The sequence below is a fragment of the Electrona antarctica genome (assembly GCF_951216825.1).
Source record: "Electrona antarctica genome assembly, chromosome: 17".
NCBI lineage: Eukaryota > Metazoa > Chordata > Actinopteri > Myctophiformes > Myctophidae > Electrona > Electrona antarctica.
In genome coordinates this window covers 15,964,128-15,986,173 of record NC_136798.1, presented here as the reverse complement: position 1 = coordinate 15,986,173, position 22,046 = coordinate 15,964,128, and the positions used below count along the sequence as shown (strand labels likewise).

General features: G+C 40.9%; 5 protein-coding genes across 8 annotated transcripts in view; 3 read left to right on the top strand and 2 right to left on the bottom strand.

Moving 5' to 3' along the window:
• ppp1r13bb (protein phosphatase 1, regulatory subunit 13Bb) overlaps positions 1 to 2,593 on the bottom strand; it is a 46,425-nt gene extending 43,832 nt beyond the window's left edge. For 2 of the 4 annotated variants that reach the window (XR_013792006.1, XM_079525402.1), the window contains exons 1-2: positions 1,786 to 2,531; positions 1,421 to 1,571 (exon numbers count right to left, since the gene is read on the bottom strand). Coding sequence is in view for 3 of the 4 variants with exons in the window: in XM_079525402.1 (XP_079381528.1) it covers positions 1,421 to 1,429 (9 nt within the window). In the remaining variant the exon portion in view is untranslated. Of the gene's footprint in view, positions 1 to 1,420; positions 1,572 to 1,785 lie in introns of all 4 variants that reach the window. The other 2 variants (XM_079525403.1, XM_079525404.1) reach the window with 2 other exon arrangements.
• The window catches only part of LOC306941530 (visual system homeobox 2-like), a gene marked incomplete at its 5' end in the record, with an annotated part of 242,961 nt that overhangs the window by 174,603 nt on the left and 46,312 nt on the right, over positions 1 to 22,046 (top strand). The window lies entirely within an intron of this gene.
• Positions 2,617 to 4,338, top strand: dnaaf11 (dynein axonemal assembly factor 11). The gene has a single exon (XM_079525406.1). It carries the CDS (start codon positions 2,626 to 2,628, stop codon positions 3,991 to 3,993), a length of 1,368 nt encoding a protein of 455 aa, XP_079381532.1. The 5' UTR covers positions 2,617 to 2,625; the 3' UTR covers positions 3,994 to 4,338.
• Positions 6,807 to 8,118, top strand: LOC306941001 (26S proteasome regulatory subunit 8-like; the record flags this gene model as incomplete). Its single annotated transcript, XM_079526305.1, has 1 exon — positions 6,807 to 8,118. One exon carries the CDS (start codon positions 6,807 to 6,809, stop codon positions 8,010 to 8,012), a length of 1,206 nt encoding a protein of 401 aa, XP_079382431.1. The 3' UTR covers positions 8,013 to 8,118.
• LOC306941000 (aprataxin-like protein) lies at positions 13,062 to 21,980 on the bottom strand. Its single transcript, XM_079526304.1, has 13 exons — positions 21,538 to 21,980; positions 20,976 to 21,093; positions 20,805 to 20,874; positions 20,474 to 20,600; positions 20,090 to 20,211; positions 18,078 to 18,141; positions 17,860 to 17,977; positions 17,684 to 17,753; positions 16,258 to 16,384; positions 15,963 to 16,018; positions 15,431 to 15,584; positions 14,102 to 14,215; positions 13,062 to 13,085 (listed from the first exon to the last, which is right to left on the bottom strand). The coding sequence occupies exons 1-10, from the start codon at positions 21,751 to 21,753 to the stop codon at positions 15,971 to 15,973; spliced, it is 1,080 nt and encodes a 359-aa protein (XP_079382430.1). The 5' UTR covers positions 21,754 to 21,980; the 3' UTR covers positions 13,062 to 13,085; positions 14,102 to 14,215; positions 15,431 to 15,584; positions 15,963 to 15,970.

The window sequence follows — 22,046 nt, the reverse complement described above, 5'->3', positions numbered from 1 at the left end:
AAGAGTTATAAATCACACTAGACAGTGATTCATGTTAATGATCTAAAGGCCAATGATAGCAGTAGAAATAGGTTGAAGAGTTCATCCGTGCACACCCACCCATTGGGCATCCACAAAGGGATCAAAGGTTCAGACAATGAAGCATCTAATTATCTAATCCTCATCTCTACCTCTTCACAGGATGATTTTCTTCATGTTTTCCCTGAGATATTGGAGGGTTGTGTGAACTTGTGCCACACCCAGGGTATTGAAGTTACCACATAAGAATTCTAGGCCTAAACGGAGCAAAATATCGTTTCAAGACCTGATTGATGCTTTTGGAGTGTTCAGTCAAGCATATACATTTGTGAATGTGGACCACCTCTCCAGGCGAGGAATGAATTAAGTCTGATATTGACTAGAACATAATTTAGCCCACTTTCTTTTCTTTTTTTTTTAAGATATATATTTTTTTAACTTTTTCTGCCTTTTTTGATAGGGGATGGGGGGAGACATGTGGCAAAGGTTGTGATCGGGAGTCGAACCCGTGGCATGCCGTCAGGCTGGCTCAGCAGCGTAGGTGCCCAGATAGTAGAGCTAACCATCCGGGCCCATTTAGCCCATGTGCATCCTCTTTGCCAATTGTTTGGATAATATGACCATGATGTATATTGTCATGTGGCTATGGACTTGTCAAAGAGATGCAGTTTGGAGTTAAGAGTTTTACATTACAGCAAAACCCAATTAATCAGACCAGCCAATGTCTGACCACGTTAATAACAAGTTAATGACAGACCACATGATGATTTACAGACATTGAAAGCATAGAAAACAGCCCTAATCTTGATCCAATTAAATCTAATTTGCATTAGTGCTGGCTGGATTTTGCTATTACCAAAGATCCAAACCATAGTTGAGTTTTATTTGATTACTCTGAACCCAAGGAACCATATTACTATCAGATGCAGAATGCATAACGCAATCGTTACACGACAACAGTAGAAGCTAGTTGTGCCAACAATTATAACCTTACATTGTGAAGGATACTGCAAAGATAATGTAATATACCTGACAATACTTTCAGGTTTGACTCTGCTCCCTACAGCTGACCAGCCTGACCTTATTTCATCAGTTTAAGAAGTTCAATCTGAACTAGTGGCAATATAGCCTAACAGGTATAGAGTAAATGTATTAAAAAGGTGCTGCTATAGTTTGTTCACAAACATTGTTGGTCATCATCAGCCCAGGACAGACAGTGAGTGTCAGTGATCATCGTATACCCATAGCCATATTGATGTATAATCTGGAGGCCAGAGGAAAGAAATCGAATATTTCACTTTTATAATAAACTTATGTATGGAACTATGTAGTTCAATAGATAAATACAAGGTTTACATGCAACTAAGTAAATCACATTATTAAAGGGATTGCGGGCACTTACCGGCATCATATTGGCTGCTCTGGAGGGTCAAAACAAGAGGAGCATCGGCAAATGAAAGTCGTGGCTTCGCCCACTAATCGAGTAGGACCCACCTTGCAAAGCAATGGCTGTGGTTTTGCCAAAATGACAACCAATCGGGCCTCGGTCCAATCTGTAAACCAAAGAAGGCAAAATCCGTTCGACCAGTTTCTTTCATAAAGTTGTTTATGTTACAGTTTACTCTGGCCTGCTCTTCTAAAAGAATGCTCCAGCTATAAACAAGCACTAGCCAGCACAGCTCCGAATTCAAGACTAAAAGCGCATGGAAAACCTGTGGTGGTGGTGGTGATAAAAAAAATACAATAATGTGACCGTACTGTACTCACCGATGTCAAAGGCTATTCATCGTATTAGCTGGATACTTATTGGTTGCGATAATAATACTATGGAACAGAAGTAGCTGTCAGTCAGCTAAACTCTCCACCTACGTCGTTAGCTCATAAAGCTAAAGCTAGCTCAATCCAGAGGCAAAGTAAGGCGTTCTCTCGCTCTCTCGTCGGCTGTTTGGAGGACATCGACCAGCACAGAGGCACAGGTTAAGTAGATGTAGTATAATTCACGCTAAACAAGATGGAAACATTTCCTTCCAAAGCGCGATTTCTCGCATATAGTGTACGGCAAATCCTCGTTAGCTTGCTAGCCAGGCTAGCTGACGAAAATAGCCTGGAAACCAGTTGTTGACGGTCAAAGGGGCGGGGCTAAATCACAAGCAACGAAAGTGTCACGTCGACGCGGAATGTCACTTTATTTCACAGAATGGCAGCAGAGAGAATGGTAAAACATAGGTTAGCATTCCATTTCTGTTTACTTGTTTATTTTTTGGAATGTCAAAAGTCTCAAAAATGATTTCTCAGATCTTTTGATGCTTTGTACAGCTTAATCACTTGGGCAGATTACTACTTATTCAAATGTGAGGATAACGACGCGACGCTTGCCTTAAGGCTATTGTTAACTGTGGTTATTAACTATTTCTGTAATGTTTATGAGCTTTGGGAAGGAGGCGGCGTTCCATTGGACCGTCTTAGGTCACGTGACATGACCCTCAATGTTTACGACTGACGTCATCAGTCTTTAGCATTCATTGCCATGGTAATACAAGTTGCTTTTAAAACAGAAGAATTCAGAGGGAGTGTATCGCTCGTCTACTATATTCAATATTAGAGAGAATGGTTTACATCACAGAGGACATGGTCCGACGGCGGGCAGAGCACAACAACTGTGAGATCTTTACTCTTGAGGAGATCTCCTTACATCAGCAAGATATCGAAGGAATAGAGTTCATCGAGAAATGGTGCAGAGATCTCAGAATTATCTACCTGCAAAACAACCTGATACCTAAGATTGAAAATGTAGGTCGCCTGAAGAAGCTGGAATATTTAAACCTCTCCATGAACAACATTGAAGTGATCGAAAATCTCGAGGGCTGTGAGAGCCTCCAAAAGTTGGATTTGACGTTAAACTTCATAGGACAACTGAGCAGCGTGGAGACCCTGAAACACAACATCCATCTCAGGGAGATCTTCCTGGTTGGAAACCCCTGTTCTGACTTTGAGGGCTACAGACAGTACACAGTGGCTGCTCTGCCTCAGCTCAAGTGGTTAGATGGATCAGAGATCAGCCGAACGGAGCGAATCAGGGCCAACTGGGGACTGGAGGAGGCTAGGAGGTGCATCCAACGGCAGGAGCAGGAGTACCTGAAGAAGAGAACCAGGGAGAAGGAGGAGGCGCAGAGGAACAGAGCAGCAGAAAGAGGAGAGAGTAAAATCTCCCAGAGAGAGGACTCCACCTGTGGTCCTCCGGGGAGCCAGGAGGACAAGGAGAACCGTCAGACAGAATATAAAGTCACTGAGGAGGAGCAGAGGGAGAAGGAATTCTGGGAAACCCCTTGCGCCTTCACTCCGGAGTCACGTTTTGAAACATACAAACATCTGGAAAAGAAGAAGAACCCCACGAAACCCACAAAGCCCCAAGCACCTCCAAGGACCCTGATCACTGCTGAAGGACGGGTGTTGAATGTCAATGAACCCAAGCTGGACTTCACACTGACAGAAGAGGAAGACGGGAATACAGTCGTCCTAGACCTGGCTGTGTACAGACACATGGACACTTCCCTGCTGGATGTTGATGTTCAGCCCATGTATGTCAGAGTGATTATCAAAGGAAAGATATTTCAATTGGCTCTTCCCGCTGAAGTGAGACCTGACAGCACTACATGTCGGAGGTCCCAAACCACTGGACACCTGGTCCTCACCATGCCCAGGGCTAAAGGTGAAATCAAGACAAAGACCGTCCCACGACCTCCATCTCAAACCAAACCTGGACAGAATAAAAGCAATGTTAACGGTCGTGAAATGCTGGAGGTAGATCCTAGCAAACACTCTGGTATTGACCTGGCGAATATTGTAGCACGAGACAGTGGCAGCATCCGGGAGGGACCGCTGGAGATGAGGAGGAACCAGACTTGTGCAGCCTCAGAACACACATCCTTCTCTGAAGGCTTTGTAGATGATCCAGATGTCCCTCCTCTCATATGAACCTCACTTAAACAAGTCATCACTTTAAACTAAGAACTATGCTACAGACAAAACATGACAAGTTTTCCATACCCAAAAGTAATAACAGAAGACTGATGATGACTGTTTACTTAGCTACTAGTCGTTTCATTATGCAGGAAAACATTGTGTTTTTGGGACCCCAACCTATTCACCTTTTCAGTGTTCATTTAACTCTGAGAGTGTAGAAATGGAATTAAATGGACCTGGAAGCATCCGTTTGGTTCCTTTGTACATTCTCTGAGTGAACGACCGGGTCCATTTGGTGCATAGCTATCAATTCTGAATGTTGAAAATGAGTGCTTTCCGAGTGCTTTAAATAAATGATGCAACTGAAAAAAAATTACAACTTTTTTTACATTAAGAGTGAGTGTCTCATTTGCTCTTAATTTAAGTTATTTAACAAAGAAACGTGATGGACATTGGACAAGATTTCATATTTCAAGTATTTGTTTGTATTCTTATTCTGTATTTATTTATAGAATAAATACAGTAGTATGTGCAAGTGTTTCTCTTTTATAAATTACAAGAAATTATCCTCACTGGTAAAATAAAACAAGAACACCAAAACATTGTCTCTATGGAAACTAGCAATGGTAGCCTTAGCTTATACTGTAGTGTGAATCAATATAATTTGATACTAGTACAAATGTTGATGAAAAATAAGTGTACATGTGAAAGATCAAGGCTTTGCAGAAAGCAGATTTCTGCTTGGAAGTAAGAAGTAGATGTAGGACAAAAATCGAACAAGACAATTGCTTTCCCATTGCTCCTCCAGTTGTGTCGGACAGAACCCATACAAACTTCAAGACCTCTGTGGCTTCAATATCCTCCACTCCTGCACGAGGCTAATCATGGCACCAAGTGTGAACATCACGTGTTATGTGAAGATGAATTATGCTAAAAGTATAATACATACCCCTTATATTGTTATATTCTTCACCTTTTGCCTTATGTTCTGACATTTTGCATATTACATTTAAGAGTCAGTCAAGATGCCAAGGCACAGGCCTGATAGTGGTATCTATTGTTTTGGGTACGGCTTGTCCCTAATGATAGTTTCTCTCTTATCGTGAGTATTACTATAGTCTGATTCCTTCTGTTGGTGGTAGAACCACTTCACCACCGATCTGTGTGTCAAATGTACTTCTCCCCATGATATCATATGTATAGGACAGACATCACTGTCCTATCTTCAGATGTGGCAACATTGACTGATTGTCTCAATTGGTTGCTTTCCTGTTTTAACCTCAGGCATCAAATGCATTGGGCGGATCAGTTTCCTAACCTGTCAAAGCATCAATGTAGAAAGAGAAAGACAGCTTTGTTTTTCTGTTCTGAATCAATAAAATACAAGTGTCAGTGAAAACATGGGCTAAATTTGACTTAATGTAGCCTAATATTGAAACTTATTGTCAAAGAAAGCTAAGCCTCTATACTGCTTATTAAATGTCATCAATATTAGCAAAGTTCTTGGCTGCGCTTTTATTAGAGTGCTGTACTAGATTGATTGATTGAAGTATTTATTAACAGTTTGCAGAATGGGTACATTTCACATGAAAGCAACTCATTACAAAGACTGTTACTGTGGACGACACACTGATAAGGCATTACGCTTGTTTACAACAGGGTCCACCATTTTCAATTCATCAGAACATTTATAGACGTACAAATATAGCCTACACTTCTATATAAAAAAACAGGAAATCATGTAAGGAGGTAAAAAAGGAAAAGAAACTTAAATAAGGGGGAAAGTGGGGTAGGGTGGGATTCAGATTTTACAGGGGCCAATGGAGTTTGATATCCCCATCAAGGCCCTGTCTGTGCTGCGCTACCTCACTGATCATGTCATAATTTACCTTGTGTATTTGTACAGGTGATGGCGTGCTGACCTTGCAAATGGCAGAAGATTCCATCGAGTACCATGTGAAAATGACGAAGCTAGATGGCCAAGTCTGGATCATCCTTTCTGCCACCCTTTCAACCTTTCTCTCAAAAGAATGTGATGACAAATGAAACCAGCTGTTGATCCTGAAAAGTTGCATATTATTTGATGCAATGTGTTCATAGAAAGAAACTGGAACTGTATTTACATTGATTTTTCTTACAGGGTGTACTTATATCCGTAATTTAGTCCATAATGGGGTTCTGATATATTAGCCCTGGGAACTCGAACAACTTGACTCGACCAGATCTTCCAGATCTTAGCAGATCTTCAAGGAAGTGCCATTCTGCCTTCTGAAAAGACGGTCTAATACATACATATGTACATGTACCATGCCGTGTTAAAAAAATCACACTTGTGTGAAGTGAGGGGGGCCAACTGTGGCTGCCACATGACATCACTGCTTAAAGCAAACATTAAAAGTCCATAGACTTGGCTGCCACATGACGTCACGACTCACGGCACGCCTGTTGATTTTTGGGGGCTTGCTGATTTTTGGGGGAGCATTAATAAGACAAACATTAAAAGTCCATAGACTTGGTTGCCACATGATGTCATGTCTGAAAGCTATATGTTGGAGGGACTAAATGCAGTTACCAATTTTCATATCAAATATTTAGTTAGTGTCAATACCATCACTGATCAAATAGGTTTCCTGGGTAACTGTTACATAATAATCACAATAACCATATATGGCTTTGCCAGACAAAGTCATGCTATATATGGTTAATTCATTCCAACCTCACATGTGATTGGCTGAGAAGTGAAATACGTCATGCTTCAGTGGACAAACCGTATATTTAAACTATTAATGGAGATAGATAGTGGAGCTACGCTACATACAGATGAGATGGAGTCTGTGCATACTGGGATCGCCAAAGAAAGAAGCTATACCTGTCGGAAGTTTTACCTGTCCAAGATACAAGAATTAGAGTTGACAGTGAACGATAAAAGCCAGAATCTCAGACGTCTACAGGCGCAGAGGAATGAGCTCAATGCTAAAGTGCGTCTCCTCCGTGAGGAGCTGCAGTTACTTCAGGAACAAGGATCCTATGTGGGGGAAGTGGTTAGGGCTATGGACAAAAAGAAAGTACTGGTAAAGGTGCATCAAGAAGGAAAGTTTGTTGTGGATGTGGACAAAAACATTGATATCAATGATGTGACTCCCAATTGCCGTGTGGCTCTGCGCAACGATAGCTATACACTGCATAAGATACTTCCCAATAAGGTGGACCCTCTGGTGTCCCTTATGATGGTGGAGAAGGTGCCGGACTCCACTTACGAAATGATTGGTGGCCTGGACAAGCAGATCAAGGAGATCAAGGAAGTGATTGAGTTGCCTGTCAAGCACCCAGAGCTTTTTGAAGCCCTGGGCATTGCACAGCCAAAGGGTGTGCTGTTGTACGGCCCTCCAGGCACAGGAAAGACCCTCCTGGCCAGAGCTGTGGCCCACCACACCGATTGCACCTTCATCAGGGTTTCTGGCTCTGAGTTGGTCCAGAAGTTTATCGGAGAGGGTGCCCGTATGGTGCGAGAGCTGTTTGTCATGGCCAGGGAGCACGCTCCTTCAATCATCTTCATGGACGAGATTGACTCCATCGGCTCATCACGCCTGGAGGGTGGCTCTGGGGACAGCGAGGTGCAGAGGACAATGTTAGAGCTGCTCAATCAACTGGATGGCTTTGAGGCCACCAAAAACATCAAGGTCATCATGGCCACCAACCGTATCGACATCCTGGATTCGGCACTGCTCAGGCCAGGCCGAATTGACAGGAAGATTGAGTTTCCCCCTCCCAATGAGGAGGCCCGTTTGGACATCCTGAAGATCCACTCTAGGAAGATGAATCTGACACGTGGCATCAATTTGAGGAAGATTGCTGAACTCATGCCTGGAGCCTCTGGAGCCGAGGTCAAGGGTGTGTGCACTGAGTCAGGGATGTATGCTCTGAGAGAGAGGAGAGTGCATGTTACCCAAGAGGACTTTGAGATGGCTGTGGCAAAGGTGATGCTGAAAGATAGCGAGAAGAACATGTCCATCAAGAAGCTTTTGAAGTAGAACACACTGCAGATTCTCCCCATGCAAACACATGTATGTTTTAAGTAGACGACCCTGGGCATCTGCTGCACCCAGTGCAGAATTCTCCCCATGCATTGCAAACACATGTAAGGATATTTTTTCTTCTTTTTGTTTACAGTTTGTAATTGTTACCAAAAAGTAATTTTAAAATAAATGGTGTCTCCAACAAAAAATAAATAAATAGAGCATAGAAGTCTTTTCTGCACAAATACTGCTGATCAGTTACTTCTTTGAAGCTTTGGTCGAAATTATGAACTGCAAAGGGACCACCATGAGATCCATTCACTGGCTCTGTACGAGGCGATCTACAAATACAGTAGGTCTGTCTGTTCTTTTGTCTGGGCCTGTGAACTGCTGGACCGATCAGTGCCACATTTTTTTCCACCGTGTTGATTTTTTGAAATAATTGTATAATGGAAGAGAATGGCAGTTGGTTCGGCTTGAAACCTTGCCCATATATGGGGTCATACATTAGAGATGTCATAGATGACTGACTGCGTAGTCCAGACAACAAGTCCGAGATCCATATTTGGAGACACACCATTATTAGGCTCTGTCTTTTTTTTTGTGCAATTATTTAATCCCTGGCTTGTCACAACTGACCCCCTACTGTTTGGCTCGGTAGGGAGTGTGTAGACAAGCAATGCAACTCTTCCAATATGCAACATGTTGCCAGTCCACTTCTTTTCACTTGACAGTTAGAGGAGCCTGACCGGGAGGACTTAAGCATGCTATTCCCCCTGGTTCTGCACCACACTGAACGGGCACCCTAACCAACCTGTTGGGAGACACTCGTGCAGAGATTGCCATCCCACCCAGTTTTCATTGCTCGATATAAAGGTAATGCTACAAATAGAAACATAAAACAAATGATGGCTTCATTGCTCGATATAAAGGCAATGCTACAAATAGAAACATAAAACAAATGATGGCTTCTAAGTTCTAACCCTTGAATGCAGCCAATTGTGAACTCCTGACCTCTGGTGTTCGGCTGGATCTTTGCCCCTGCATAACCCGGTTACGCCAATTTTGTGTTTTATCTTATTTGACCATCCTTTTGTACTTTATCCTATTTTATCTTGTTTTAATATACTTTTTAAGTAGTAGGCTAATACATCTCTTGGTATCAAGACATGTTTATTCCCAGCCTTGATGACAGCTTTGACAGCATTCTTTGCTGTCCTGCCCTTAGCCTCTCTCCTCCAAGCTTAAGATCTGACTCATTCAACATTATCCTGCTGGTCAGAATTACAACCTGGTGACAAGAGAGCCAGATGAACAAACACAATAGAAGGAAAGAAATCTCATCATTAAATACAGTTGGATGGATGATCCCACTCCATACATGATCCGAATCTGGGGTAAAGTACGGAGTCATATGTCAGATACGTCATAATGACTGATTTCATTGCTGCTCAAATATGGATTTGCACCGAGATATGCGTTTCATGCCTACTGTGGTACAGTACTTGAATTTCCCTAAGATTAAGAGAAGGTATATCCATCTAACTATAGGGTGAGCATAATTGTGCGTATTACAAAATTCGAATGAGAATTAGGTAAAACTAGAACGGTGCCTGGCCTACTTGGAACGATGCAAGTTGGAAATGCATGCCCCACCCAGATATTATTCGTTGGAGCCTCTACAGCGGTGTCCGTTGGGCACTGGCCTACTTGGAACGATGCAAGTTGGAAATGCATGCCCCACCCAGATATTATGTCTGTCTCCCTTGTATGCCCATATATGGAGTTCTTTGTAATGCCGAAATATGCAGTATATGCAGCCAGCTTGTGGAGTTGTGTCAGGCATGCCCAAATACGGAGTGTTGTGAGGTCAGAACAGGCCAGCTCCATATATGGAAGCTGGGCAGGAGCCCAGGCAGAGGCCTTTTTGGGGCGGTTCTGGACAACCGTGGGTCCGACCGACTCGACACCGCCAGCTGTGGGGTGCAGCACGCACGCACACACACACGCACACACACACCATTTATAGATTTAAAGATAGGTAAGCAATCTGTTAATAGAATACTGTACCTGTATATAACAATTTACATTTTAAATATTATAGTTATAACTAAATGGGAGTTCCAGGTACAACTATAGAATAATATTTAGTTCCTCTGGGCCAATACCACTGGACCCAGTGTTTTAGAGAATAGAAACTGGACCCAGTGTTTTAGAGCATAGAAATAATCAGGAAAGAGGTGATGTCAGTTCCAAATGAGAAGTACACAGTAACTAAAAAGTGAGAAAACAATACCATACTATACCAAAACAAGACAAATTGATTTGTATAGCACATTTCATACAGAGGCAATTCAAAATGCTTTATACCACATAGATAACAAAAATCACACCTGTGTGAACTGACTGAGGGGCGCTCTTATCATACATCATCTCATTCCAGCCAATCACAATTTGCGTCCTCACCTTCAATACTTGTGTTTACGCAATGCTTGTGTTTGCACAAACACTCAAAACTGGCCATTCATTGTCATTGGCATTCAATGTTTATGTTCCCTCAAAGCTCGACATAGGAGGGGCTAGCAAAAAGAAAAGATTAAGATCAGAAAAAAGCATTACAAAGCTAAAGGCATAATAGGAAAAAATGAAAATAAAGGCATGGGTGAACATAAATGTCTATGTGCAAGGCAAGGGCGTATCATCAGAGCGAACATGGGAAGTGGCCATGGGAGATGTGGTGGTTTAGGACGGAATATAGTGACTGCTACTTAAATAGCATTTTTTTGCTAGTGTTTTGTCCTCAGTCTGTGATGGCCACAGTTTGTTGCATTTTGTGGCAGCCGTGTTGGCTCAACATGGCTGTTAAAATAAAATACAACTAAGTTGGCTAAACTCGATTAGCGTTAAATTAGAAGGATCTAGGAACACAGAACCCAAAACATACAGTAGACAAATAACTTCAGAGAAGCTTCTTCCTCACCAAAACTCAAACATTTTGTGCAGAGGAAAGAGGACATTTTGTCAATAACCAGTGTTCCTCTCGGGTCACACCTCTTCTTACATCATAGGACACTAGATCAATATTCACATATCCGTTGTAAACCCAAGGTGGAGAGACTGCTTTAATGGGAGTGGAAAGTGTAGGAGGTTTGTGTCCGTGGAGACTTTGCAGAAGGTCAGTTTCACCAGGACAGCACAAAAGTATGAACAATTTGTTCTTTGTGTGCAGTATAGTGCAGCTGCAGACAAGTACAAAATAATAATAAAGAAATAACATGAAATCATGTCAGATCTGTCAATCGCACAATAACAGCTGATTACACACAAATAGGAAGCGGGGCATCATTACGGTATTTTATCTCAGAAGAGAACCAGAAGCGAACCATTGGTATGAGTTCCCCCCAAACAAATTGTACATACATCCATTTTAGAGCTAGTTATTAGTTAAGTTACAAGATGAAACAAAACATGTGAATCATCCAGATAAGAACGATGGCTCCAATGTGCACTTCATATGGCCAGCGTTTATGTCTGACATATCTATGATGTATGACTCTACATTTATTTTGCATTGACTGCCATTATATAATTAAATAGGTTATAAGTATAATATTAAGTAGGCTATAATCTGTGGAAAGAAAACTGATCAGGTGCTGATCAGTCCAGTGGTTTGCAAGATTATCCCCAGACAGTGGACACATAGACAAGACCCTCATCTAGACAGCTACTCCTGCAGAGCCACGCAAAGAGCTTGCTCCTACACATTTTGTGCACAGCAAATATGGTGGAACAACAAGTTGTTGTGCAGACTTTTTAACCATTGGTATATTTTGAGGACATGTTAAATTACTACCCTGTTCAGAAACTGGGCCATTAAAAAACAAGCACGGCAGAATAGAAAAGAAAAACAGGAAATGGCAGGAATTAGAATGACATCTATTCACTTACAGAAAAGCAAAAAATAAAGAACTTTGAAAACACAGAATAGAAAGATGGGAGAGGGGGTGGGGTGATTTCTCAATTTCAAATGAAGATGGGCTTGATTTACTGTATGTAAATTCCAATTGATATGTGCCAACTCTCGTATATTCTCTCATAATATTCCATATTACTTTTAGGATATATTATTAGGCAAGACAACCTTGAACCTTATTCATATTTGTTTGGCATTTTAATATATGTGCCAATAGGAAAGTCTTCACAAGGTGTTGGTTGCTTCCTGAGGCCCCCACTATTCAGGAGTGGATATACTCTGTCTAGAAAAGTACATCTACATTATGCAATGGATTACTTTCTCTGTCCCACTTCAAAAATATATTTGTAGCCTACAATTCTGGACTAATTGGGTCAATTAGTAAAGCCTAATTAGCATCATGGTCAAATAAAACTACATTCATTCAAAAAAAGTTGTACACATGTACCAATTGTATTTTTACTGGGGCTTTACAGGACAAAAACATACAGTCATACATACACAGATATTAAATGTCTGTGTATATGTGTCAAACATTTTATGAAAATGCAAACAAATAATACAAATATAAAATCTGTGGACAATTTGAAGAAATGCGTGCCAATTGAAAGCTAATAGTATATGAAGCACAAAATGAATACAAAATAGCATGAGGCATACACAATGGATAAAAGAACGGTCACCCCAAAACACGTTCGCCCGGGCCAAATCCTGTGACCTCGGTCGCCGCCAGGTAATCCTTGAACGTAACCTCAGAAAAACTATGCCATACCCTAACCTTATTCCTAAACTTAGCCTCAGTAAAACTATGCCATAAACCTATAACCTTATTCCTTAACCTCAGTAAAATGAATGGAAGCGTACAAGAACTGCTGGGGGCAAGCGGTCGGTGAAACAGTTTGCGAGTGTGTTTTGGGGCTAGCGTTCCAGTTACACCACCTTCATAACGCAAATACACATAAATAAGCTTAAAATCCACATGGTGAAATTCACGAAGATTCTGAGAATGCTGCTGCTCCTACAGTGTGCAGGTTGCATTGACCTCCATCCGCGCTGATATTCACGAAGATAAAGATGTACAGCTCCAATTATCCTTTAGATTTTTTCAAGATGTTCTACAGATGGAAATAAAGCACAAAAATAATGCCATACATACAATATTGTTTCCTGGTTCATGAGTTTTCTCACCACCTTATGTAAGTGATTGAGTACTTAGAAATGTTCTATAAATTTGTGCTGCACAATTCTTGCTCAAATGTGATTCTCGATTTTCCTCCACAAGAATTGAGATCACGGTTCTCACACAATTCAAACATTTTCCCATGAAAATATTTATTGTTTTAAAAAAAAATCATAAAAACATAAGAGTAACTAAAGTGAATTGGACAGCCAACTAGTGCTGCACGATTCTTCACCAAATGAGATCGCTTAAGTGTCTGGGGTATTATTATTATATAGAAATACTCTAATAGAAATAAGTAGAACAGTCCTCTATGAAGATGTTTTACTAAAATCCTTAAACAAGGCATCCCATCCAGAGGTGCCACATTACTAGAAATATTGCATAGCCTAGGGCTGCAGTACTTCTGTCTGATATTGTATTCTGCCCTGAGTCTGACTAAAAGGCAGCATTAAGAGATTACTGAAATATAAGAGTGCTATTTTGCTTTGGGTTCTTCTCAAATTCACTCTTGAATTAATTACCTTATTTAAATAAAGACTTAAGTACTCGAGTGAATGTATGACTATTTGTATAGGTGTCGTATCTGATGGATACGAAAACGTTTCGGATACGTTTCAGATACTTCATAGGCTTTACATTTAAAATAGTTATGCAATACGTGCATAATAAGTACATCAAGTACACTCACTTTAGCATCAACATCAGTTAAACCACTTTAAAACTATAATGAAAACAGCATTTTATAACAATAAAAGACTTTATGAGCGTCTCTGGCTAAATACTTTCAGATGGGGGTCCGATTCCGCGGACAAATTGGGGGTCCTTGACATGAAAAGGTTTGAGAACCACCGTTTTATACAGGTCATGTAGGTTAAGCAGTCTTATTTTGTCGTGATGGAAACACATTATTATTCAACGTTATACAGCGAGTGACATCATGTAGCCTACCTTGGACGCTGCTCTGACGTGGTGTGCTCTGATTGTTGCACTTCTCTCTTCAAAAGCCATGGTTCTCGCTTCCTCTGTAATGCTTTTAAAGAACAGCAGTATGACCAGTTCAGCCTGGGGAAACAGTAGGGACGTGTTAATAGCGACCATACAGTTCACTGAGGACGGTAATCTCATTTTAGATTGTGTAAATAAATAAATAATAATAACTTTTTACCATTAGACGCGCCCTTGGGCTCACATTACTGTTACGCCTCGTTTTCAATTTCAAACAAGAGTGTAGTGTACTCTTGGGTACCTTGGGCTTTATCATTGTTTTAACAAAAATAGAACAGCGCGAAGTCAACTCCTTTTGTTTTGATTTTCCATTTCAATCTCCCCCCGCTATGGCTACTACCGGCGCATAATTATGACGAAATTGTTTTATTGTAAATAATATTGGACCTTTGGCGCCACCACGTGGTTCTCAGAAAGAAATCCAATGTGTCACAATTAATAGGCTACCATCAGTTTTTCTTTAATAGTAATGGGCCTATATATTACCTTCTTAACAATAAAATGAGAGAGAAAAACTGTTTATGATAGTTTCTAGTTGGTTGCTCCATATAGCCTACAACAAATGCATATTAAACAACTGGTTAAACAAGCAATTAGACAAGTTGTGATCTTTACCTGGAAAACCATGTTAGACCCATACACATCATTTCTAATAATTCACATCATTAATGTAATAAAAACAGACATTAAAGTGTATAAATCATTTATTAGGTTTAAAGTTTAAACGCAATTTCCAAGCGTTTCATTATGTATTATGACATAGTAGATTATTGTTTTTTGTCTCACTGATAGCCCCATGACATGACATTTTATTGACCTATGAGAGGCAAACAAGATGCCCAAAAAAGGATGCAGTTGACAATCCACTGAAAAGGACTGGGGCGAACATTCGTAGAAAGTAGCAGATCTACAGGCTCACGTTACACACATTACGCACATTGTGAGCTTGTAGATTGGCTATTCTGGGGAAGAAATTTGGTGTAGAGGGAGAAAATGAGCTAGGAGGTCTAATAGACCTGACTACGGTCAGATAAGTAGACTATAGGGTTTAAGACAAGTGATTATCGGTAATTATGGTTGTTTTATTTACTAGACATAGGTCTTTTTTTGAGGGGGCTAGGTGGAAACCCTTGGGCTTTGGCCAATAAGGGACCACTATTTAGCGTCCCTCACTTCACACAGGTGTGATTTCTATTAAGTTAAATGGAGCCATCCATACTGGCACACACACCGAAACAAAATACCAAAATTATTATTAACTGTTACATTTACCTGTCAAAAATGCTAATTCAGGGCCTGGGCCGCAGTCCAGGCACCTATAGGCCGGTAATCCAGCCTAACGGCGTGCCGCAGGTTCGAGCCCGTCGGCCTTTGCCGCATGTCATCCCCCCATCTCTCTCCCCCTTTCCTGTCACATTACTGTTCCCTATCAAATAAAGGCAAAAAAGCCATACAAAATATCTTATTTAGCTAATTCAGGAGGTAGCAGGTGGCATGCATATTAGTTCTCTACTAATCACTGTCTCTGCAGGGAATTGAGCACCTTCCAAAAACATCTTAAACTCCTTCATCCTTCTGCTGCATCAGTGTAGTTATAATTCTGTATTGAGTGCTAAATGGTAAATGGTAAATGGTGCATTTATGGTGCTAATCCATATCCATATTCTATTTTGGCTACAGCATATCTTCCTCAATAACCCAAGGAAGGTGCAATTCGGTTGCTAATTTATTCAACAAGTTGGTAGGAAAGTTGGTACAAGTTGGTAGATTGCTTATTTATCTCTAAAAGTCTGGCAACACTGACTTGAATCGTCATTTGACTTTGCCAAGGGTCCTGAGCTGATGCAGCACTTTGTCCACCTGTAATAAATCACATACAGTAGTTCATACATGTCATATATGTTATTATTAGTAAATAAGAAAACATAAATGGCATGTAGGCCTATAATCATATATGATCATAAAGTTAATGTGAGTCACATTATACCAGTAATTTAAAGAAACAGAAGCAAATGTTTATTTGTGCCAGCGGGCATATCACTGTATTAAGCCACTGCTAAAGTATGGGTGGGGTGAAGTTTTTCAAGTTGATCACTCACTGTGATGAACCAACAAGACTGTGGCCCATAGCGACTGAGGGATCTGGCATTCATATGACTGGCTGGTGCCAGGATGTGGAGATGTAGGTGAGGAACAGAGGAGAAGGGGGGCAGATGAAACCCCAACCTGCAATAACACAATATTCACAAGTTGTCCAAAATTTCCTCTGACTACAATATTGAAGTACATGTTTAATAGCTGATGCGGCCGAGTAGTGTATTCGTCTTTCAAGTCGACGTGGTGTTGACTTGATTAGAACATGTTAGAACACACAGCAATAATAACCAGTAAGACGCCTGAAGACAAGAAAGGGTGAGGTCGCGTGCACACATCCACCTGGGTGACAGCAGACTGCTGGCAAGCGCTGGCACTTTGGAATGGGGGGTCAGATCAACATATCCACCTGACGCTTTGGCATGGGGGGTCAGTTCAGCATATGGAATGAATTCTGTACTAGCCATATATGGAGCGTGTCTTGAGTGTACAGGGTTTGATGAGGTCAGATCAACATATAGAATGTCAGAACAGCTGACCTCCATATATGGATATCTAAGGGTGGCAGTGTCTTGGGTGTACAGGGTTTGATGAGGGCCCAGGTAGGGCCAGGCCTTAATTTCCAGGCCTGTTGAGAACTCTAGTTGAGAACCTGGCTGCCAGGTGCGGCTGCACTAATAACTTTGGGGCAGGCCCGTCTAGAGTTTAAATGGACAGGTATCAGTCAAAAGGGAGACATCGAAGAGGAAGGATGAATGGGGAAGGATCAACAAATGGAATGTCAGAACAGGTCAGCTCCATGGACATCTAAGGGTTTGAGGTCAGATGTAGAGTTGCTGGTCAATATTGATGGATCTCCATATAGGGGGAGAGCGTAGTGATGTGTTCGGTAGGATTTTGGCTTATTTGGGAGCCATAGTCTACTGGAATTTTCATGAACCCAGAAACGGTGATTAGTATAAACCTTTATGATAGAAATGTTATCTATAGGCCTAATGGATGAAATTCAGCTTGGTTTCTAAAAGTTGCATGTTGAGCAATTTGAGTAATTAGCATATGTGACCATACCATTAACAACCTGTATAAGGCAAAAATAATCTAAATTTCATCATTCTTTAAGTAGCATGTTCATGTCAAACTAAGGGGGTTTCATCATTCTGAATCCATTCCAAGCATTAGTTTTGCACAAAAAGCACTAAAAACGGCCAGTTTATACTAACCAACATTTCTGGGTCTAACATGGGATTTCTAGTAGACTATTAATATTGATGACATCAGGGATCTCCATACATCAGGGATCTCCATTCCTGATGATGTCACGTGATGTCCTGGGGTGACCAACCAACCAACACACCGACGGGAAATGCACGATTCCATAGTTCTGCGACCTTCGGCAACAATAAGCCTTATAATATAATATAATATAATTACCTGACGTCACCTAGGTCACTGACTTTGTTCTTCTCCAGTATATGCCTTCCCATTTCCTGCATTCGCTCCACTATCAAAATGCACATGACACCCATGTCTGAGTCAGAATTAAATAGGCCAACGGGGAAATGAAAGAAAAACAGAGGGGGTGTAGAATAAGGAATGTGTAATAATACCTAGAAGTATGTGTTCTTTTTGGAGTGTTTTGCAATTTCCTAAATGCGTCCTCGGAACAACAAGGTAATGGTGCATAGCGCCTGGTTTAGAGTCAACAAAACATACCAGGTCATCATCCTGTGATAGAGACAGTCAGAGAGAGATATCATGTATATGTTCAGAAGCGTTTTAAAATTCAACGCACCTTTCTTCAACAAATACAATGAAAACTGCTTACACTCAAAAGTATTTCCGTGTCGGTCTGCTTGTTGACAATGTCACAAAATAGACATCCATTCTCCCTGGATTGGGAGAGGATGTCCAGAGGATCCATTTGTTTGTTTTCCGACGTTGTCTAAATCAGAGTGTCCTACAAATGTAATTCTACGTACTAGAACTAACGCCTAGGCGTACCCACGGTACACAGTAACAGTTACAGAACTATGTGGGCGACTGGGCGTACATACACCGTCCATCCACCCATGGTGGTTTATTCCCACGCACTGTAAACTCGTCACCATGCTTTTGGTCAGTAGAGGGCGCTAGGACGCGGCCTTCCACCAGGTGGTACTGGAGGTCCCCAACTAAATGATGGAGTTGGTAACCAAAGAGACCCTAGACCCTGCCTAGATCTTTAACTCTTGAGAGCGTAAAATTAAACCAAATGGGTCCATTTGGTTTCATTTTACACTCTCAAGAGTTAAATTATTGTTAAACATCTGCATTACTTCATTAATACAATAAGTCTACACAATTAGAGAATGTATAATTGTTATTTTGATCAATGTTTGCCAACAGCACAGAATTGCTGACAACAAAATATTCTTTAGTTTTGGGTCTGAGAGGCTAAACGTCATCAAATCATTCAAATGGTGGTCTGTGGCTCAAATGCTGAATAAATAATGGGCCGTGATATGAAAAGGGTTGAAAACCACTGTTATAAACCACAACCCAAGCCAAAAGCCTGGTGGTGGTCATGTCATGGACAATTAAATAGTGTTACTTAATGGTGAAGCTTAATGTTTAAGTATACAGAGTAGCCTATTCCCCGATGATACCCACCGTCCAGACTTCTCACTCAGGTGCCCATCTGTTTTGGTACCAAATACACCACCCAGATTTACCAATTACCACCCAGATGTGTCCGTTCTGTTTTGGCACCCACAGATTTGGTGCCCGTATTTACAAAGTGCTCACTCTATTGAGGTCACCAAATGCCTACAATGGTTTGGTACCCAACTTTCATGTATTCGTAGCAACAGGCCAATTTCAGAGCAAATCAAGAGGAAGGAAGACAGTCGATTTGGCAAATTGTAATTAAGTAATTATTGTTCAGATCTAAGATCTAAGTAACATTTGATAAAATACAGAATACAAAAATCCTAGAAATAGAGGTTACAATTTACTTTTATTAAATGCATGGGTAACACCACTCACTGAACTTAATAATGTTAAACACATGAACCCATCCCAAGTGTTTAGGCATTTAGCAGTAGAGTAACTTGCAAGTGTGTAATCACTCAGAGTTGGCATGAACCCTAATCAACAAGTGTAAACTGTAAATAGTCATGAATGCAAAGAGAACACACAAGACATAAGTTAGAGTGCAAAGAGAACAATCTAGTGCTTATACCAGGTGAACATCAAACATAGCACATTTCTAAATCACATTGATTGATTGATAATTTGCAGACAATAAAAGGCGAACAGTACAGGGTACAGTCAAGCACATAGGACAGCACTGAAGAAAGACCTTGCGGTCTTGTTTCCATTCGGATCCTATGCATTCATTCACAATAACAACAATGACAACAACAATCGAAACATTAAAAACATAAAATCTATGTACAGGTTGGAATAGAAATACATTTGAGGGCAATCACCTTCTCTCCTTTTGACTTGATGAGTGACAGGTGTTAAGACCTGGTCAAGCAAAACAAATCCAAATTTCAGTAGTAGTGAAACACCCAAAAGGCACTTTTTCAGTGTAATAAATATCCATGGGAGCAGCGTACAGACTCTTTTTCTGTTTTCATGTGTTCTTCTGTCCAGCACCTGGTCCGTTATCGTTTGCATATATAGTTCATGTGAGATGCCATAAAAAAACATAACCAACCAGTTACCTGACTATGTTTTATATACAGCAATGCAGGATTTCATGACTTACAGTATGTGTCAGCCAATTTGATACACTACATTGCATTATATTTTGTCCTCTTTCTTTCACAATTCATATGCCTCATTCATTTTAATTTTAATTTAAGCATTAACTCGTTCAAAACATTCTTCTGAGTTGTTTGGTGCACCCCGAAGGCACATTTGATTGAATTTCTGGATGGACTATCCTTAAGCCACTTCAGTAGGCACTGTTCCTGTGGAGAGTGAAGACGGGCATAATTGACTATTAATTCAGAAACATATGTGTGCACGCACGCGCGCACACACACACACACACACACACACACACACACACACACACACACACACACACACACACACACACACACACACACACACACACACACACACACACACACACACACACACACACACACACACACACACAGAAGGACAATATACAAAAACATATGAAACAGACACAGATCTCACAATTCACTAGTCAACAGCACTCACTTCAATAAATCTCTGTGTGTTTGGAAGGAATTTATATTCCATATACTCAGAAATCTGGCTGGCTGGGGCAAGCACATGGAGGTGCAGGTGATCTACTGATGTGTATGGGGGTTGGTGGAAGCCCAGTCTGTGTTGATACATTGATGAAATTGTCAACTAGTTATCAATAAGCACAGAGAGACATGAGACAATAAATATAACAGAGATATACCGGATGATATTTAGAATATGGTGTGCCATAATGAGCCAGAGTCAAATGCTGAATGTCACAGTTATGGTGAATCATGCAAACTGAATGTTTGAGTCATCAGGGACCTTTAATATACGGTACCTTATATCCTTCATGTCGGTGATCCCTTGCTCACGTAATGCACATTTCCCCATATCTGCCATCCTTTCAACTGTTGCATTAATCAATGGCATCAATTACTAATACATTATTACATAGAAGAGAGGCTATTACTTTCCAACAGTGTTGACTTGTGTTTGATGACATACTCACCCAGGCCAACATGTTCTTTGTCAAGTGACAAGCAGCTGAGTATGTGTTCTCTAGGTATAACCAGGTAGTGGTGCGGGGCAGCAGGGTAGATGTCCCGGAAGCAGACCAGCTTATCATTCTGATGGGAATATGAGAGGTGTATTCTGTAGCTATATTAAATTAGGCTAGTCAAGTCACTCAACCATTACAGCTAGCTATAGATAAAAGCCAGCAGTGTACCCGTGTAAATTGCAATAGCCTAATTTAATTAATATAATGTAATTTAGTGTATGACATGTTTTCAAAAGACACAACTTTCTCGTTTACAATAGCTAATTCCATAATGGCAAAACTGGAAAAAGAAATATTGCCCACCAAACCCTGATTTAAAGGTTTAATTTAGAGATAGTTTCTACAATTAATTTAACCAGCAACCAAATATTGATTATACAAAATAGGCTACTTGAACTTGAACTACATATGAACAGTAGACTTCCCTGACAATAGAGGCCTATCAGAGCCATAGAGTAAGACAAGAAATTAAGTAACACTTCTATGGCTCTGAGGCCCATATGTAGCCTACCTGTAGAATGATTTCAGTGTCTTTGTCTTGATCGCTTGCTATTGTGCAGAACATACAACTTTCTTGGGTTTCTTCCATATTTACAAATGTTCGACAGATGTTTCCGTGTCTGTCAGTTATACGCTCCCCCAACAAGCGGGATAGCTTCCGGGACCGGTTATCAACGGTTGAACTGAGATCATGGGTGCGTTCGGAAACTCGCCTATTAGTTTGCATTGCAAAGTGCGCTCAGTGCGCTATTTCCGAACGCGCGGGTGAAAACAGCCCCACGTTGCAAATCTCTCTGTCTCTCTGCTATGCCTAACCCTAGGCTAAATGTATTTCTAACCTGACTTTTTCCTCAGTAAACAGACAAGAATACAAGAACCGCCCACTGAGTAATCTGAGTTCCCAGAAGTTTATTTCTCGCCACTAGGGGGGCACCGCACCCACTGAGTGGTCGGCGTGAGGTCGGCGGAAAATAACGTTTGGATAGTACCTCTCTAGCCTGGCTAATAAGCCAGACTCAA

Coding starts and splice junctions, on each gene's coding strand:
- dnaaf11 (XM_079525406.1), top strand. CDS start 2,626: ATGGTTTACATCACAGAGGACATGGTCCGACGGCGGGCAGAGCACAAC.
- LOC306941000 (XM_079526304.1), bottom strand. CDS start 21,753: ATGCAAACTAATAGGCGAGTTTCCGAACGCACCCATGATCTCAGTTCA. Junction 20,875..20,975: donor CAAAGAACATGTTGGCCTGG/GTGAGTATGTCA, acceptor TTAATGCAACAG/TTGAAAGGATGGCAGATATG. Junction 20,212..20,473: donor ACACACAGAGATTTATTGAA/GTGAGTGCTGTT, acceptor CACTCTCCACAG/GAACAGTGCCTACTGAAGTG.